The sequence below is a fragment of the Ambystoma mexicanum genome, chromosome 12 (assembly GCF_040938575.1).
Source record: "Ambystoma mexicanum isolate Mex_15411 chromosome 12, UKY_AmexF1_1, whole genome shotgun sequence".
Taxonomy (NCBI): Eukaryota; Metazoa; Chordata; class Amphibia; order Caudata; family Ambystomatidae; genus Ambystoma; species Ambystoma mexicanum.
In genome coordinates this window covers 987,314,348-987,331,796 of record NC_090936.1, presented here as the reverse complement: position 1 = coordinate 987,331,796, position 17,449 = coordinate 987,314,348, and the positions used below count along the sequence as shown (strand labels likewise).

At 46.9% G+C, this 17,449-nt stretch overlaps 1 protein-coding gene across 1 annotated transcript in view; it reads left to right on the top strand.

Annotated features, from left to right (window-relative positions):
* Positions 1-17,449, top strand: part of LOC138514169 (rab-like protein 2A) — a 474,772-nt gene that overhangs the window by 352,845 nt on the left and 104,478 nt on the right. Inside the window, exon 7 of the mRNA XM_069629476.1 lies at positions 12,276-12,373. Coding sequence (XP_069485577.1) covers positions 12,276-12,373 — 98 coding nt within the window. The remainder of the gene's footprint in view (positions 1-12,275; positions 12,374-17,449) is intronic.

The following is a 17,449-nucleotide window of genomic DNA, read 5'->3' as shown; positions in this document are numbered from 1 at the left end:
ATTCAGTGGCGACTCTGCCTTCCAAGTCCCAGAAACCTGTTTTTTATGCAGTTTTCCCCCATTCACACAGCCTGGCTGTCGATCACACAGCAGGGTGGCTGTCCTTGCCGGACAGTCGCCTAGCCAATCAAACCAAAGTGCGACTTGGGTCTCCAAGGAGACCCTGTTCAGGGGGCCTAAAACCCCTCCCTCACATTCAGCCCAACCAGACTCTCGGGCGCCTAAGGAGGGCTTCTGAGCAGAAACCCTCCAAAGGGCAGTGAACAAAGGAACCAAACCTGGTTTGGCGCGCAGAGTAAAGCACAAGAAGGACCTTTTACAAAAAGAAATGGCAAATAAACCCAGCCGGAACCGAAATAAAATAAAAAGGGTCCAGCTGGCTTAAGTTCGAGGCTACTAACTTAGCCTAAAACAGTACCAAGGCTATTTTCATAGACCACGGTAGGGAAAAAATGATAGGTACCACTGCCACCAGCCAAATCTTAAAAAAATGGGAACAAAATAATGTTCCATGAGAAACAGACAAAAAGGGATAACTATCAACCCTTTCCAGTACTCTATGGAAGATAATTTGTACTGGGTCTGTGAATTTAAAAAGACTAATAAAGTCAATGGCAACTTTACATGTTCTGGGAGACAGTCAGTCCCAGAAAATGGAGTTTACAGTGGGAAGTCTGAAAAAGACAACCCTGTGTCATTGCACTGAAGGTCCTGTGTGACACACAATAAAAAGATGCCTATGGAGTCGGTGTAACTCCACAGTCCATGAACACATACAAATGTACAACACATAACCAAAAACACATGCAAGAGTGGGAAAAAAAGGCTCACACTCTTACCAGGTGAAAAGATAAATCCTAGAAATCCATCAAAGCTACTGAGGGACTCGGTAGGTAAGGGAAATGAGCCATTCTGGAGAATTCTCCCTAACATTCAGAGGAGAAATATCCCTGCATATCAGTCTTTTTGTCCTGACCAGTCTTCTTTGTGCTGGTAGAGAGACTCCCAGACCCCCCTTTGTTTTGCATATAAAGTAACTTTGGGTCTCACCCTAAGTTGCCACGGGACTCCAGACATGGACCCCTTGCTCACTGTTCTTACAGAGGCACAGCGCCACCTCACTGATGAGGCCCGGCTAGGCCGAAACACTTGTCTGGGGTTACTGTTGGTACTCTTGTTCAGAGAATTGCCTAGCATTTCGGTGCTGGACTGCGCCAGGGCAGGACAAAGACCGATATGCAGGGATATTTCTCCTCTGTGAAAGGGACAATGAGCTAAAGACTTGGTTGAGACTCTCCCAGGTGCAATCCACCCAAGAACAGGTCAATGGACTGTGTTCGTGCTGGTAGAGAGACTCCCAGACCTCCCCCCACTCCCTTTTTGTTTCGCTTGTTCTAGTTATGGTACCTACAAGGCAGAGGGCCTTACAGGAGAAATGGATTGGACCCTTCAAGGTTGTGGGCAAACTTGGAGAGGTCAAAAATTTGGATTTGGGCAATCCCAAGGAGACCCTTAGGGTCTATCACACTAACCATCTGAAAGCTTTTGTTTCCAGAGCAGAACTAGCTTTGTTTTTAGCCTCTGATCAGGGGGGTAGGAGGAAAGTGAGCCTCTCCCTGATCTCCTCAGGGGAAAACATTCAGATGAAAAAAACGGAAGGAGTAAACCTCTTCATATCTGACTCTGTAACAGCATGATATTCTCACTGGTGACAGTCTCCCTGTCAAAAGCAGGGGTTACAGGATGTCAGACCATGCAAGAGCCCACATAAAGGAAGAGGTCAAGAAGATGCTTGCTTTTGTGGCAATAGAGCCATCTACCAGTCCATGTGCCAGTCCAGTTGTTCTAGTGCCGAAAGCAGGAACCAAGGAATTGAGATTCTGTGTGGACTATTGAGCTTACTGCAGTCACCATGACTGATGTCCATCCTTTACCCAGGAAGGGTGAGCTGGTGGACAATCTTGGTTCAGCCAAGTTCCTCAGTACATTTGACCAGAGCTCAGGCTATTGGCAAATAGCTATGACAGACTATGCCAAGGAGAAAACTGTTTTTTCTACCCCAAGAGGGGGGTAGACATTGGACTCAACAATGCACTTGCTACATTCCAGAGGATGGTGAATTAAGTTCTGAATAGGATGGATGACTTCTGCATGGCATACTTGGATGACATTGCAGTGTCCAGCCCCACTTGGGAAGAACATCTTGACCACCTTGGATATGTTTCCCAGGCTCTTGGAACAGGCCCATCTGACCATAAAGGCTAGTAAATGTCAAATTGGTCAGATGGTCAGAGCAAAGTGGTCTACCTTGGACATGAGGTAGGAGGAGGAGAAATAAGGCCATTGCCTAACAAAGTACAAGCTGTACAAGATTGGGCGGCCACCCCTACTACTCAAACCCAAGTGAGAGCCTTTCTAGGTATCACTGGCTACTATAGGAACTTCATTGAGAACTATGGGAACCATAGCTTCTCCCTTGAATGTGATCTCCTCACCCAAATTCCGCAAGAAGGTTAGGTGGAATGAGGAGTGCACTCGGGCTTTTGAGGGACTAAAGAAAGCCCTTTGTCAAGCTCCAGTCTTGAAAGCTCCGGACTACAACCAATCCTTTATTGTACAGACCGATGCTTTTAATACAGGGATAGGTGCAGTTCTGAGTCAGCTCGATGAGAAAGACTGGGAACACCCCAACTGCTTCATCAGTAGGAAACTGAAGGACCGTGACACAAGATGGGCAACTATTGAATGCAAGTGCTTTGCCATTGTGTGGTCTCTGAAGAAGTTTAGACCATACTTGTATGGATCTACTTTTGCAATTCAAACAGACTGCCAACCCTGGAGATGGTTAATGCAGATGAAGGGGGAGAATCCTAAATTGTTAAGGTGGTCAGTCAGCCTCCAATGGTGTGATTTCACCATAGAACACAGGTCAGGGTGTAATCACCAAAATGCTGATGGTCTCTCCAGAAAGTATGACCCACTGTATTAGGAGATTCACCCAGGAGTGGATTAAAACCTCCCGTGCCTTAGTCTAGGGGGGGACGAGTGTTAGAGAGAATTCTCATTTCTGTGCGAATTCCCTTCGATCTGATCTGGACTTTGTCTTTCTTTTGGTTTTGGAGTCTGACAAACTCCATAGGCATCCCCTTTTTGTATTGTGACACACAGCACCTTCAGTGCAGTGTCACAGAAAAGTCCCTTGGATTTCTCTTAAGGTTTAAATACCTTCTCTTGGGTAAACTACTGTTCCCAAGAGTAGTAAAGTGAAATTGACTTTACTTACCTGTTTTTCCTAATGTAGGTCCAGTACAGCCCATCTTATGTGTACGGGTGGGTTGCTTAGTAGCCCCTTTTCCTGCTTACTCTTGTAACATTTTTTATGTTACCCTTGCTACATTTAATGGCTGGTTGCAGTGGTTTAATGTGGGGCCCATTTAGTCAAAATGGCCCGGTCTTCTTTTTTCACCATTCCTTGCTTGTGTGGGCTTCCTTGGGTTTTACTCTGTGCGCCAACCCAGGTTTGGTCCCTTTGTTCGTTTTGTCTTTGGCAGGCTTCAGTGCTGAAACCCGCCTCTGGTTCCAGTGTGTTTGGCAGGGCAGGAAGCGAAGGAGGTTCCTAAAACTCCCTGTGCTTAGTCCCCTTGGTTAACTGACTGCACCCAAAGGTGATTGGCTGGCTGGATGTGCTTGAAGGACAGCCACCCTGCTGTGTGACAGCTAGGCTGCGAATGATTGGGAGAAACCTGCATAAAAAGAGGTCTCTCAGACAGAAGGCAGACTCGACCACTGGACGAAGAAGCCGAAGAAAGAAACTGGAATTGAAGCTTGCTGCATCCGCCTGGACCGTTGGTTTGCCCTGTGAAGCCCTGCTGCAGTTCTGAAACTCAAAATTTCGATCGACTAGAGAAGCCTGGAAAGGACAACTTCTTACTTTGGGTTAGCGAGACCAACTGACCCCAAGACTAACTTGACTGGAACCCCCTTCCCATGGCTGTACTTCTTTTCTGCTGCTGGAACTGAGTGTCGGGACAGGAACACCAGGAACGAGTGCATTGTCTTTAAGCCGGCCCTGAGCTCCAGGAAGATCCTAAGGACCCTCTTGAAGCAGGACGACCCAAGCCTGAGCCCCACCTCAGAGTGCTGGACCCCAGAAGTAAGCGGAGCCCACAAGGTGTCCAAGAACCGCGGTGGTACTATTGAAAGGTAGCTGAAGCCGCGAAGTGCCGCTGATTTGGAAAGAGCCCTTTTCCGCCGACGACCTTCAAACTGCAGTGCAGGAGTCTTCCAGACGCCCTCCCTCTTGTATCCATGACTAAGGCCCAGGAACTTCAGGAATGCAACCTGAACCGAAGCCAGCTGGATCCTCTTCTTCCAACCTAAGGTTCTGCCTTGACTAAAGGGGTACTTACCTTTTTGGTCTGTAGCTTGTCTCTCACTGGAGACTTCCAGTAGCTACTTTTTCTGCAGAGTTGCTTGCAGCTTTGCTTATACACGCCTTACAGTTTGTGGCCCAACAGTCCTACTTTTCGACAAACTCCCTATATAAAATTGTTCAAGACTTTTGTGCTATCTGAAGAAGTGCCTACTATCCCCTAGACCTCGTTCAATTGACATTGGCTGCCCTGGCTCTCTGCAGACTCTTCTGACAAACTGACTTTGTGGTTATCTGTGCCTCATAGATGGTACATAAGATACTTGTATTGCTGAGAAAGGGTAAACTTGTACTTCATTGGGGGATTGTGAAGTACTTACCTGTTCAGAGAACTTGTTAACCTTTTTCCTTCCCTAACCTTTTCCTTTTCCACAACTCAGTATTGCGTTTAAGTATCAAAAGTGATATATCAATGTCCACAGTGTCCTAGGTATTGAAGTCCCCTCTGGGTGTATGAAGTGTGTGAGACATCCCAAAAGGGTATATACTTAACTTAATTCTGAAGAAGTGTTTTTGAAGTGTATTGATGTTGTTGCCAATTGCCCTTTCTAAAGAAGGCTTACTTAAAACCTTTAAGCAAATAAGTATTCTACTAGAAAAACTTGCCTATGTGTTATTTGTCTACTTGCATTTGTGAACCTCTATGATACATCTCAACAGCTCACAATTACCCCTCTTTAGAGATGTCTGGCTGCTCAGTCACTCTACCAACTTGTGTAGCACAGCCTTCTACCAATAGTTGGGTATCTATTGCCAAGAGGACAAGGCTGGTGCAGTCTCCCACAGGGTTACTTCATACAATCTTGCCTAGCGGTCATAAATTCGAAAATTGAATGAAAGGCTGTGAAGGAAGTAGCACATTTCAGTATAACTCAACTTACCATGTTTTCTTTACCTGTCTCTTCCTCTGTCTGTTTTACATGTTAATTATGCTGTCTCTTTAGATTTAGATTTATTTTTCCATCCTTGCACACTCAATGTTGGGACTGGTTTGATTCACTATCATTTTTAATTTACCTACCATGTGGTTATGAACAATTTGATATTTCAATTTCAAATGTTTTATTTATCACCACCTTTTACTAACACTTTGGGTTGGGACTTTGAGAGTGAGGGGTCCTGAGGAAGATCCCAGTGGCTGGAAACGCGTATCTGCTCAAACCTAATCTTAATTTGTACTCTAAATTTGTTTTATCAAACGCATATAAAGCAAATGCTGAACTAAGTTCATGTGTTCACACTCCCTTATTTTTCAACCCAGTATTTATTTGTTTTGACTAGGGAGTGCGCCCAGGGAACCTAGGTTTCTTTCTTTATTTTTTTTGTATGGAATCTATTCTAACTCTAGCCAAGAATGTTGGCTCCTTTATAACTGGAGTTGCCAGATCAATAGACACCATCAATCTAATATCTTCATCAGAGGATGTAATTTCCTAAGGGGTTACAGATCTCCTGAAGCCAAAGGTACCAGTCCTACCTTTCAGTAATGCTCTGGCTGATCTCTTCAAGCCCATTTGGGGTAACCCAGCCTCTTCATCCATAGTGGACAAAGTCATTGCCCAAAAACATAGAGCTGGGCCAAGTGACCAAAGCAGCAACAGCAGGCTCAAAAGCCCCAGCAGCTGTACCGCCTTGGATGCATTGGTAGAAAATCTTTTGTTACAGGGTATCTCGGTTTAAGGACTGTTAACGTTACGTACACCCTTGCTAGATATTCTCATTCCCTTTGAGAAAACAGCAGATTCAGCAGCGTCTCAACTTCCTCCCGAGGTGCAAATTGAATACAGGCATTTGGTATGGAATGACAAGGACACAGCGAGGAACATCCTGAGGGTGGGGCTAGACACCACAGATTTTATAAGATCTATGGGCCGCAGGACATTTCAGCGCTGCAAGTTCGGCGTGGGACGATTTGTCAGACATTTGGCCAGAAGACCCGCTTTGGAGCGCCCAGTTTGGAGTGACCATTTGGGCACAACGTCCTCACTATTTTAATAAAATGAAAAATAAAACATTGCTGCCGTCTTGAACCCAGGCCAGCTGGACTGCAAGACCGAAGACTTAACCGCAAGGCCATACAGATCTTAGTGTTCATAAGCACAAGATATATATATTTCTGAGGTGGAATCTGCTTAGATCACATGCTGTGCATAGGCCGACATCTAGTGGAAGCTGCGGAGTATTAGTTTGTTTTTCGAAACTCGAAAATGGGCGTCGACACAGGGCGTGCCAGTAATACTATCCCTAGTGTGACGTCCACTGTACCCAAGATCCCTCACGCGTCTAGGATCCTCAGATTGTTTTTTTCCGCCATACTGGTCGGAAGCATTTTGCGGAGTCCCCTGGCCTTAGCCATACTTTTGCTAAAATATTGATTAATTTACTTCCTTTCCCCATCCCAAGGTCGAACTTCGACACTCGACGCCGGCTTGGAGAAGAAATCGACTGTCGGCTGCTAAACGACGGATTTGGGTCTCGGAAGGCCTCTGGCCTCGGCCCTGCAAGTAGGGAGAGTGGGGGGTTGGACATACTCTACACTCTTGGTATATAGGTACACCTTATACATTTCCTACACTTACCAGCCCGCTGCCTCAAGGTGCATATGGAGGGTACCCCTTTTCAATTCTGCCCCAAGTGCAATCGCAAATACCCTTGGGTCGACAGGCACGCCACGTGCAATCTCTGCTTGCCGAGGGACCACCCCGAAACGAATTGCAGAGCGTGTAGTAGGTTTAAACCTAAGGCACTTAAGGACCGTTCGACGAAGCGTTGGGCCCACCACGCCAGGCAGGCGGCCATGGCAGCGGAGGGCGCCTTCAGCGATGGCAGCGACGCCGTGCTTTCGGACGGTGAGGGCATTACGGCGTCGAAAGACAGCCGAGAGCAGGTCCCCGGCCTCGGAAGGTCGTCCGACAGGGCGGCTATGGGGAAGACCCCCAGCGACACAAGCGCTTCACCCACCACTCGCACAAAACACACGAAGTCCAACCGAGACTCGACTAAGTCGAGCTCTCGGAAAGAGGCACAGACAGAACGGTCCGAATCGGTGTCCTCTGGGCGTTCTCGATCGAGATCGCCGCATGACTCCAGGCAATCATCCACTCTTGCCAAGAGTGCCTCGCTCCCTAGGCTAACAGAAGTTCGATCGTCGGATGACGAAGACGACTTCCACCCCCAGGCCGCTCTCCAGGAGTCGGAGCCCACAGACAAGATCAGCACGCCCCCACGTTCGAAGGACAGGGACTCCACCCCCGATCCTCGAAGCCAGGCGTCGAAAACCTCCGGAGCCACAAAGGGACAGGGAAAAAACTTTTCCACTCACGGGGAGGGGGGAAAACAGCAGAAGAAGCAGCCTCTGCACTCTTCCACACCTGTGAAACACTCCACACCTAAACAGACAGACAAGACCAGGTCTGCTGATATTTCTAAAACCAGCAAATCTACTCAAGATACGTCTCCTAGACTTTCTGAGAGTCATTCCCAGTTCCAAAAAATGGTCGAGTGATGACATAGATAGGGTCATGTCAAGGATGTCTTCTTTGGCAGACTTTTACGATAAAAATCCAGACCATTTCCTTTCATATAATCAACAAGGGCCTACAAGGGCTCTAATGATCCTATCCCCCCCGAGTAAGAAACCCCGGTTTGAGACACCGCTGAGGTCTACGGACCCCTTCGAGGTACAACCATACTCACGGCCATACTCACTGTATCAAGGAGAGACTTCCTTTGGTGAGGACCAAGATTTTGGCATGATAGAAGAGCAAACCGGGACGGGCTACTATGGGGATATTGAGGACCAAGAAGAGGAAGAGCAGGACCCTGAAACCTACAGAGTAGATTCCCTGGTAGAGAAGGAAGCCCTGGTTACCGACTCCCCTGTCGATAACAAACACCTCCTGAACGAGGTTCTTGCACGAGCAGCAGAACATTTCCATATTGACACCCCGGTGTCCAGGAAGAGAGGGACTTCGCCGAGGAGTTAGGAGAAAGGAGGCCTGTTGCCCAGACCATCCCTATCCTTAAGTCTATTCAGCAAAGAATAGACCCGTCCCTGGTGAACCCGAACCTCACCAGAGCAGTCAATCCCAGAGTTGAAAAACTTTTTAGGGCAGCCCTGTCTGACCCCCTCTATACAAGAGGACATCTGAAGCCAGACTCCCTAGTTGTCACTAACACTCGTAAGAGGGCTAGAACACCCTTGTCATCGTCCGAAGCTCCTCCAGACAAGGAGAGCAAAAAACTATATGGTTTCGTCAGGAAAGTAGCCTCAACGTCCGCCTATCAGGCAAGGATTGCAAACTCCACAACCCTGTTGGCCAGCTACAACTGCCATCAGTGGGAAGAAGTCGCGGCACTCATAGCCTCTGCACCAGAACCCTTAAAGGGCCAGTTAGCATGAATTTCCGGAGAGGGTAGAGCCGTGTCTAGTTGCATTTTAAAAGCAACTTTTGACGCTGCGGACAACGCAGGCAGATTGATAGCGGAAGGTACCGTTATCAAGAGACATGCATGGTTATGGCAGTCTGGTTTTAAGGCAGAAACCCAGGCATCATTGTTGGACAAACCGGTGGAAGTCGATCTGTTTGGTAAGGCGGTCGAGGACGCGCTAAAGAATGCCAAGGACGAAAACGAGACACTCCAGTCCCTTGGCCAGTTAACCAATAAACCCCCTAACCAGAGAGGGAATAGTAATTTTTGTCGCCCACGCGGCCAAAATTCCCAGAGAGGATCAAACTATTCCCAGGGGCAGGGTACACAGTGGAACAACAGTCTACCCAGGGTTACGGCAGGGGTAATAGGAGAGGACGTGGTAAAGGCAGAGGCAGCCCCAGTAAAGGAGGCGGCACGCCTCCACCAAAGCAGTGACGCTCAGTTCAGGGTCCCTTCTCACGCAACCCCAGTAGGGGGACGCATTTCCAACTTCACCCAGGCTTGGGAAGGGATCCCATCAGACAGATGGGTGCTGTCAATAGTATCCGCAGGGTACTGTATAGAACTACTGCAGCGTCCCCGGAACCATCCTCCACGACAAAGAGTACACTCTCTAGAACATCAAAAGATTCTCCTCGGAGATCGCCAATCTGCTAGCAAAGGACGCGATGGAACTCGTCCTGGGACACCAGGTAAACAAGGGTATTTATTCAACTTACTTCCTTGTGCCAAAAAAAGATTTGACAATGCGCCCAGTATTGGACTTACGGCCTGCCAACAAGTATGTCAAGCCCCAAAAGTTTCGTATGACTACGCTACAAGAGGTAATCCCCCTCCTAAAAAAGGGGATTACATGGCAACCTTGGATATGAAAGATGCCTATTTTCATATTTCCATGTTCCCAGCGCGCAGAAAGTACTTGCGCTTCAAGGTGGACAGTCGGCACTACCAGTTCAAGGTACTGCCCTTTGGGATAGCTTCGGCACCAAGGGTATTCACCAAGGTACTGGTGGTGGCAGCTGCACACCTATGCAGGGAGGCAATCCCGGTGTACCCTTATCTGGACGACTGGCTCATAACGGGGGAAACCCCAGTAATTTGCAGAATAAACATTCAAAGGACTATCGACCTCCACGAATTAGGCTTCTCAATCAACGAGAAAAAGTCAAGCCTGGTGCCAAGCACCTCCAAACAGTTCCTAGGAGCTATCCTAGATACTCAAGAGGGGTTGCCATTTCCTTCAGAGGAAAGAATTCGGAATATACTACTGCAAATTCCGCAATATCAGTCCGGTCACCAAATAACGGTACGCAATGCGTTTGCTGGGCATGATGGCGTCATCTATTTACCTGGTCCCTCACGCGCGCCTGCGCATGCGTCCCATGCAGGAATGGTTGGCGAAACAGTGGTCTCGGGCAAGTGGTCAGTGGGACGATCTAGTGGTCGTTTCGCCAACACTAGTACAATGCCTTCACTGGTGGACAAGAGAATCTTGCACAGGGAAAACCCTTTTACGATCCCGAAGTACAGGCAGTAGTCCCTACCGATGCATGTCTGACGGGGTGGGGAGCCCACCATCTCCACCACACAGCTCAGGGTCTTTGGTCTCCCTCAGTGGCCAAGAACCACATCAACCTGCTAGAGCTTCTGGCAGTATTCAGAGCGCTTCAAGCGTTTGAGTCCCACCTACTAAACCTGTCAGTGCAAATCCGGACGGACAGCACAACAGCCATGTTCTACCTGAACAAGCAAGGAGGGACTCGTTCGCCAAATCTGTCCAAGCTTGCCCAGAAAATATGGATATGGGCACTGAGACCGAACATCTTCCTGTCATCACATGTTCCAGGGGAGCTCAATTCCCTAGCTGATGCTCTGAGCAGAGACTTCCTCCCAGAGGAACACGAATGGGTTCTACACAGAGAGGTCGTAGAAAATATCTTCTCTCAATGGGGTTTCCCCACTATAGACTTATTTGTCACAAGCGAAAACAGACAATGCCAGGATTTGCATCCAGGTTCCCCCAACCAGACTCCCAGGGGAACGCCCTGTGGATGAACTGGTCAGGGATGTTTGCGTACGCTTTTCCACCAGCTCCTCATGAGGAAGGTGGTCAACAAGATGAACAGAGTCGATGACGCTCGTCCTAGTTGCTCCCATGTGGGCAAGACTTTTTTTTTTGCCACTCTTGGAAGCCAAGACACTTAACTTTCAGATCACCCACACAAACGTAACTCTCAAATGCCCCACAATAAATAGCGACCAGGTAAACATATATATCCATCTCTTCACACCCAGGCCATGACTCAAAAACCACTAGATAAGTACACACACATAATCGGACTGCATCAGCATTACATCATAGCAGCCGTGCACTGCTTCCTCTGATACTTCGAATCCCAGAAAGCTAAGAGATCGTGAAAATGGCAGCAGCTGTGCTGTATAAAACCCAATAACGTAACATAACATTTATCCAGCAGTTATCCCAATCCCTACGCCAAGTTATTCATAGGACGTAACTAGCAGTAATACAGTACCCGATGATAGTGATAGTTACCAATGCACTGTTACATTCATGCAATGCCAGCCATTGATGGGCATTTTCCAAATACAATATGTAGCATTAGGAGGCATACACCATTATTATTATTTTATCGCTTTAATTACACAATGGCAAAACTACTGGATTCAAATTCAAAGTATGGTGTTATTTGCACAATTCAATTTCTGGGAAATATTAGTAGAATTTGGCGCCGGAATCCCTAAACGACAGGTTTGCTGCTGTGGTGCACCGGAATAGTGGAAGCTGGCATCATGGGGGTAGGGGGGGGTATAAAGAAGCTGGGTGGTGCAATGAAGGGCAGTGAGGTTATCATGAGCCCTAGTCTGAAAGTAAGACAAACCAGCCCTACTTTTCTATACCCTACTGTACTAATACTGCAGGTAATAGAACATAATGTATTGTAGTTTCAATAATGTTCTAATTTTCAACAAAGTAGTCTTGATGGTTTACTCTTGAGGACCAAAATACTGAAACATTTGTGATCTTTCCACACTGGAAACATGAATGTGTTTTTGTCATTGTAATACATGAAGCTCTGGTGCCCTATGTTTCCAACCTCGGTGCACGATTCAACAAAAGACTCAACATATGGCCCATTGCTCAGTGTGTCATAATGCTCCGTGTTCTATGGATTTGCAAACCCTCAGGGTTTTGGTTCTTGATGGTTTAAACTTCATCCCTTCTAGGATTACCTTGATAAATATTCCCGTATTCATTGTGTCTTCTTCCTGCTGCGTCTCTGCTAAGCAGACCCACTTGAAAGCGTGAAATGTTTTGTGAAGCTCAAAGTGGCAAAAAAGTACATAAGTCTCATTTCAATGTTTCATAAATGTCTTTTGCCCTTCACAGTGGATTTGAAAGTCACTCAGAAAAGTTTCAACTTTGCCAAGAAGTTCAACCTGCCATTTTATTTTGTGTCTGCTGCAGATGGTACCAACGTAGTGAAGGTGAGATTTACAAGGCGTCTCGAACAGTTGTCTGGTTACATTGCTGGTGCATGTTGTCACGAAGCAGAATCAGTAGCAGCCACTTTTCTCTTGTTTTGCTTCACATGACACTGTATCTGGAACATGCCACTGGCTAGCAGAAAAGCATCTCTCAAGGTGTCCTTTTTCCTCTTGCATTTCAAGGTGACAAAACACATCTAGACACTTCTTTTCTGTGTCTTGTTCTTTTTCATTATGTACGTCTTAAATGAGGGTCTTCGCAAATCTGCCCTTCATTCTGGCTGGTCCATATAGGTTCCCACTTTCAGATATGTTGCTGAATTTCCACTCTTCTCTCTTTGCTTGTTCAACTATTTTGATCTCAAACGTAGTCTTATGTCCATAACAAGCTCCCACCGTCCCAAATTGTTGGTAAGCTTCCTCCTTGAGCTAGTCTGGCCAGAAAGCAGCTTCAAGGATCTTGCACAATTCAGCTGTAGAATTAGTAATTTTCTGTGTGCAAGCCTCCTGCTCTATTATCTAATTCCCCTTTACATTGGGCCACAAACCACAGATCCTGTTTTTTTCTGATTAGTGGTCAGGCCAATTAACTGCTCTTGCAATCCTTTTTGGACCCGTTTTTTTTTTTTTTTGTGATTCAGATCTTCGGAGTGATTTTTCAAAATTATCACTTTTATTTTTTGGAGTGAAAGTAGGCATTTGACGCGGACAATTTTACAATACCTCCTTTCACTGCTGCGGTCACATGTCGCAAGACACATGCTTCAAAGAGCGCATTCCCTGTACATGCAATGTGACCTTTAATAACCAGCAGCTGCCAGGTTTTATGGCGCCAGTTCAGCCACCCTTAACCTCAGACATTTGCCATTCTGTTTGTCTTGTGGAATCTTGCTTTGTTTGTCCATATATTTTCATTGTTCCTCTCATGAAGAGGAAGGGGAGACTGGCTGCCTTTTGGTTGACTCTAACTCCTTGGACTTGTTACCTGTTAAGCTTTGGGTCACTGTTGCTCCTGTTCTAGTTCATCCTCGGGAGCTAGTCCCCCTGGATAGTCCGTCTGAACTCCCTCAGGGCGTATGTATCGAAAGCTCCTCCTAAGATGGCTGATGTAGTGGATACATACTCTTCCTGAAGCGGCACTACCTCTATCGCCAAGTTGCAAATTTAGGGGTGTGATGACAAATCCTTTGAGGGCCATTAGGCTTGACCCCCATCAAAAAAAACACCAATCTCACCAAAAAACTTATTTGGAGCTTGTATTGCATATAAATCAACCAAGAAGGCACCTGTTACTGTCCAGTGCACTGTCTGCCAAATCTGCGGTTGTCAATGCGTCTCTGGGTAAGGGGCAAATTAACACTTTGCAGAGTTGCCACTCTCTGCATAGTGGGAGCATTGTTGATACATGGCTGGAAATAAAATATTCCAGAATAGTGACCTGGCTTGGATGCAGAATAATTCTGCCCCCATTGTATCCAGCTACCAGTCACAATTCTGAATTTGCCAAATGAAGCAAACATTTGCTACCAGAGGAGTTTTCATTTCTGCATACCTTTCATTCAAAAATTCTTTTCAGCATCTGTCAACATGGAATGGACTTGCACTACTGCCCTTACAATGCCCCGGGTGCTTGAATGTCATCATTAGGCAACATAAATACATGAAGGCTTCCAAGCTTGAAACAGGTGTGCGCAGCAAGGTGTTGATCCTCCCTTTATAATGAGAAAACCCTCTTTGCACCTAGCAGTGACAAGTTCCTTTTCCTTAATCGCTCCGATTTCTAAGGCTTTTATTCCCACCTCATGCTTTTCGCTGGCACTGAAGACCATTAAGTCAAGCCATCCTGCCAATGCGTAAACCATGTTTCTGGTCAAAGGTGAAACCCACCAAGGTATCTGAATACCTTTTAAGTACTGGCTCCCAACCACTTCCATTCCCCCCCATAGACATCCCCTTTTTTAAAAAAAAACATTTCCCCAGCAGGAGGGGGTAGGATTAGCCAGTTTTACCTCAACCCAAGAGGGCCCCCACAAAATCCTCCTAGAAATTAATAAGCTGTGGTCTCTAGATGCCATTAAGTTCCGGAACACAGATTGTTACAATTGTATATGCGGTACTACTTAGTCCCCAGAAAATCTGCGGCAGGACGCTCATTCTGGACATGGCATTTCTAAATCTTCTCCAGCAATTGGATCTTGCATGGATTCACATGCTGTGAATATTCCCCGTCACGCTGGGAATCCCTGGTTACTATGGAAAATCTTTGACACCTTGAGTGTCCCATCGATGTCGTTGTGGGTGCTTTTGGTCCCCACCAATAGGACGTTGAGTGTATAGCTCCACCCCGGCAGCTTCCCCCTCAGATTTCAGCCATCTTTCTAGCTGATGGGATTCCTCAAGTGCTTCTCTCAAAAGAGAAAAAAGCTTTCCACACAAAATGTATATTTTTTTTCAATTTATACTATAACCAGAGTAATCAACGACTCCTCGACGGTCCCGTTTACGGAACATGGAGACCGTTGGACCTAATAAATCCTTGTTCAGGACCTGTGACACTTGCCGCCTGAAGAACGTTTAGGAAGGTGACAGGCATTCAGATTGTTTATACTGCCTCTACCCTAACCATTCACCAGAGGAATGTGAAATCTGTCTGGGTTTTTCACAGACACCCTTAAAGACAGAAACCGTTGCCTCATTTGTTGGCTTAATGAAGGAGCAAACCTGGCATCTGAAGCGGGTTCGTCAGGAGTGGGAGAGCTGCCACCCCATATGACAAAAGGTCACCATCAAGCCACAGGTCCAAGTCTGAAGAACCTTCGGCGAAAAAACAAAAAACAAGTGAGCCAAAATAATCAATGAGCCACAATAAGGTCACACACACTCCCAGTCTCCTGTTAAAAAAAACACCAGACAGCAGTGAGGGTTCCCTTCTGTGTCTAAGCAATTGTCTAAAGTCCCATCGACAAACACCATTGGCAAAACCAATGGATAAAGGATCACGCCCGTCGACTAAAACTACGTCCCACTCGTCAAACGTCCTTTCTGACGAAGGACAAACACAAATCCAAGTTGTCCACGAAGATCCCGTCTTCATCCTCCAATAAGAAACCCCATTCGCCCTCGGAGTCTTGCACTTTTAAAGAAGGCCACAGTTCCTCTTCTGTACAAGAGTCGTCCACTAAAGATCCTCCGATGACCAAATCGTCATTGATATCGATCGACGATGAAATTGGGACTCATCGACGACCAAAAAACACACATCTTCCGGGAGTGAGGCTGCACCGCCATCAACCCAGTCAACCATTACCACGACTGAAGCCACGGAATTACCTGTCCAAATACAACAGGATAGTATACCATCCAGCAGTAAAGGAATACTAAAAACCCAGACAAGGGATCCCGTAGAGCAAGGACATCTTCCTCTAGGAGTGTCTCCTATATCCTATTTCCAACATCATGCCAGATGAAATCTTACAACATGAAATAACATCAGATTTTGAGCCTCCAAGAGAGGAGTGCCCAGAGGTCACTGACTCCAATTCTGAGGAAGGCAGGATCCAACCTCGTATTCAGGACAAGCCGTCTGGTCGCCTCCCTTCAAGAGGAGAAGAAACTCCTCTAAAAATGCATAATATACCATCTGCTCTACCATCAACATCTTTGGGAACAGGAGGTATAACTCCACAAATATCCCCTTTTTAAAACCACAATCCTTACTCTTCCTGGAGGTGCATTCCACTCTACAAACACTGCTGGGACAACTCAATGTCAGGCTTCCACAGCCACATAGGCTTCATCTATGCAGGAAAGACCAGGGGTATACCAGGTCAGCAGGAAAAAGAGATAAAGGGCATTCATCCAGGGACCACGACAAGCATCCAAGAGCCCAATCTCCTCATAGACCTCCACCTCCATGAAGGGATAGTCCGCGAATACGCCAACTAGAGGGGGGGGGAGAACTAGTGGATACAGACCAAGACACATTACCGAGGGACACAAGCTCTACAGCCTCTTCAAGTTTCCCTCGCAGAGACGATACATGGGACACGGTTACCCCATATCAGGAACGCAAGGTAGTCCAGCTCCGCTCTCTCCTCCAGATGACATTGGGGCTTTCCACTCCATGGTATCTAAGGCATGCCAGGAATTTGGTTTAACTCCTGCAGAAGAAAAGAAAGACTGCTTTCTTTTTGACCACATGGGCAAGCGCAGAGAGGCTGTGTTTTCTATACCCATGCTAGATCATGTTTGGCAATAGGCCTACATACTCTAAAATGAACCAGCACTTAAAGGGAGACTAGACAAAAAACGTAAGGCACCAGATACACCAAAATGTCTCGCCTCACAACCATCTCCAGAGTCGGTTGTGTCAGCAGCAGCGGGTCGCAAGGCTCATACACAGCACAAATGCGCCACTCCCCCAGACAATGAAGGCAGAAAAATTGATGCCTTTGGTAAAACAGTGCTCGCTATCGGAGCAACAGTCAGTGACCAATGCCCTTGCAATAGTTGCTCAATACGATCGAGAAATGTGGCTTCGTTTGGCTCCTATATTAGAGCACTTGCCTGCGCAACAGAGGGAAGAAGCCATGACACTGGTGTGTGAAGGTGAGGAGGACTCAAACCACAGTATTAACATCACAGTGGATCTCGCAGAAAAGGGATTCAAACAAATTGGTAATGGGGTTGTCATCAGAAGGCACGGATGGCTGCTGTCATGTCTACCCCCGGGGATCCAGATCAAGTCCAGCAGCCCCGGAAGCAGGCATCAAGTTATTCCAAGCAAGCCCAACAACCCCTGCTAGGGGCCATTTGGGTGCAGTCCTGGCGCCATAGGCGCCAGGCTCATAGATTAATACTCACCTGATGCAAACCATGCTGCAAGAGCACCAAGCCAAAAGAGGCTTGAAAGGGACTACTTTACCTAGTGACTATTTTGTACTCGGGTGGGGTCAGGGAGGAATACTTACCTGGGACTACTTTGGAGGCTATTTAAACCACGGCCGAAGAGCAGCACACGCTTCGCATTATTCTGCATCCAGCAGCGTAACGCTCACTGTGCCTGCAAGTCTGCAT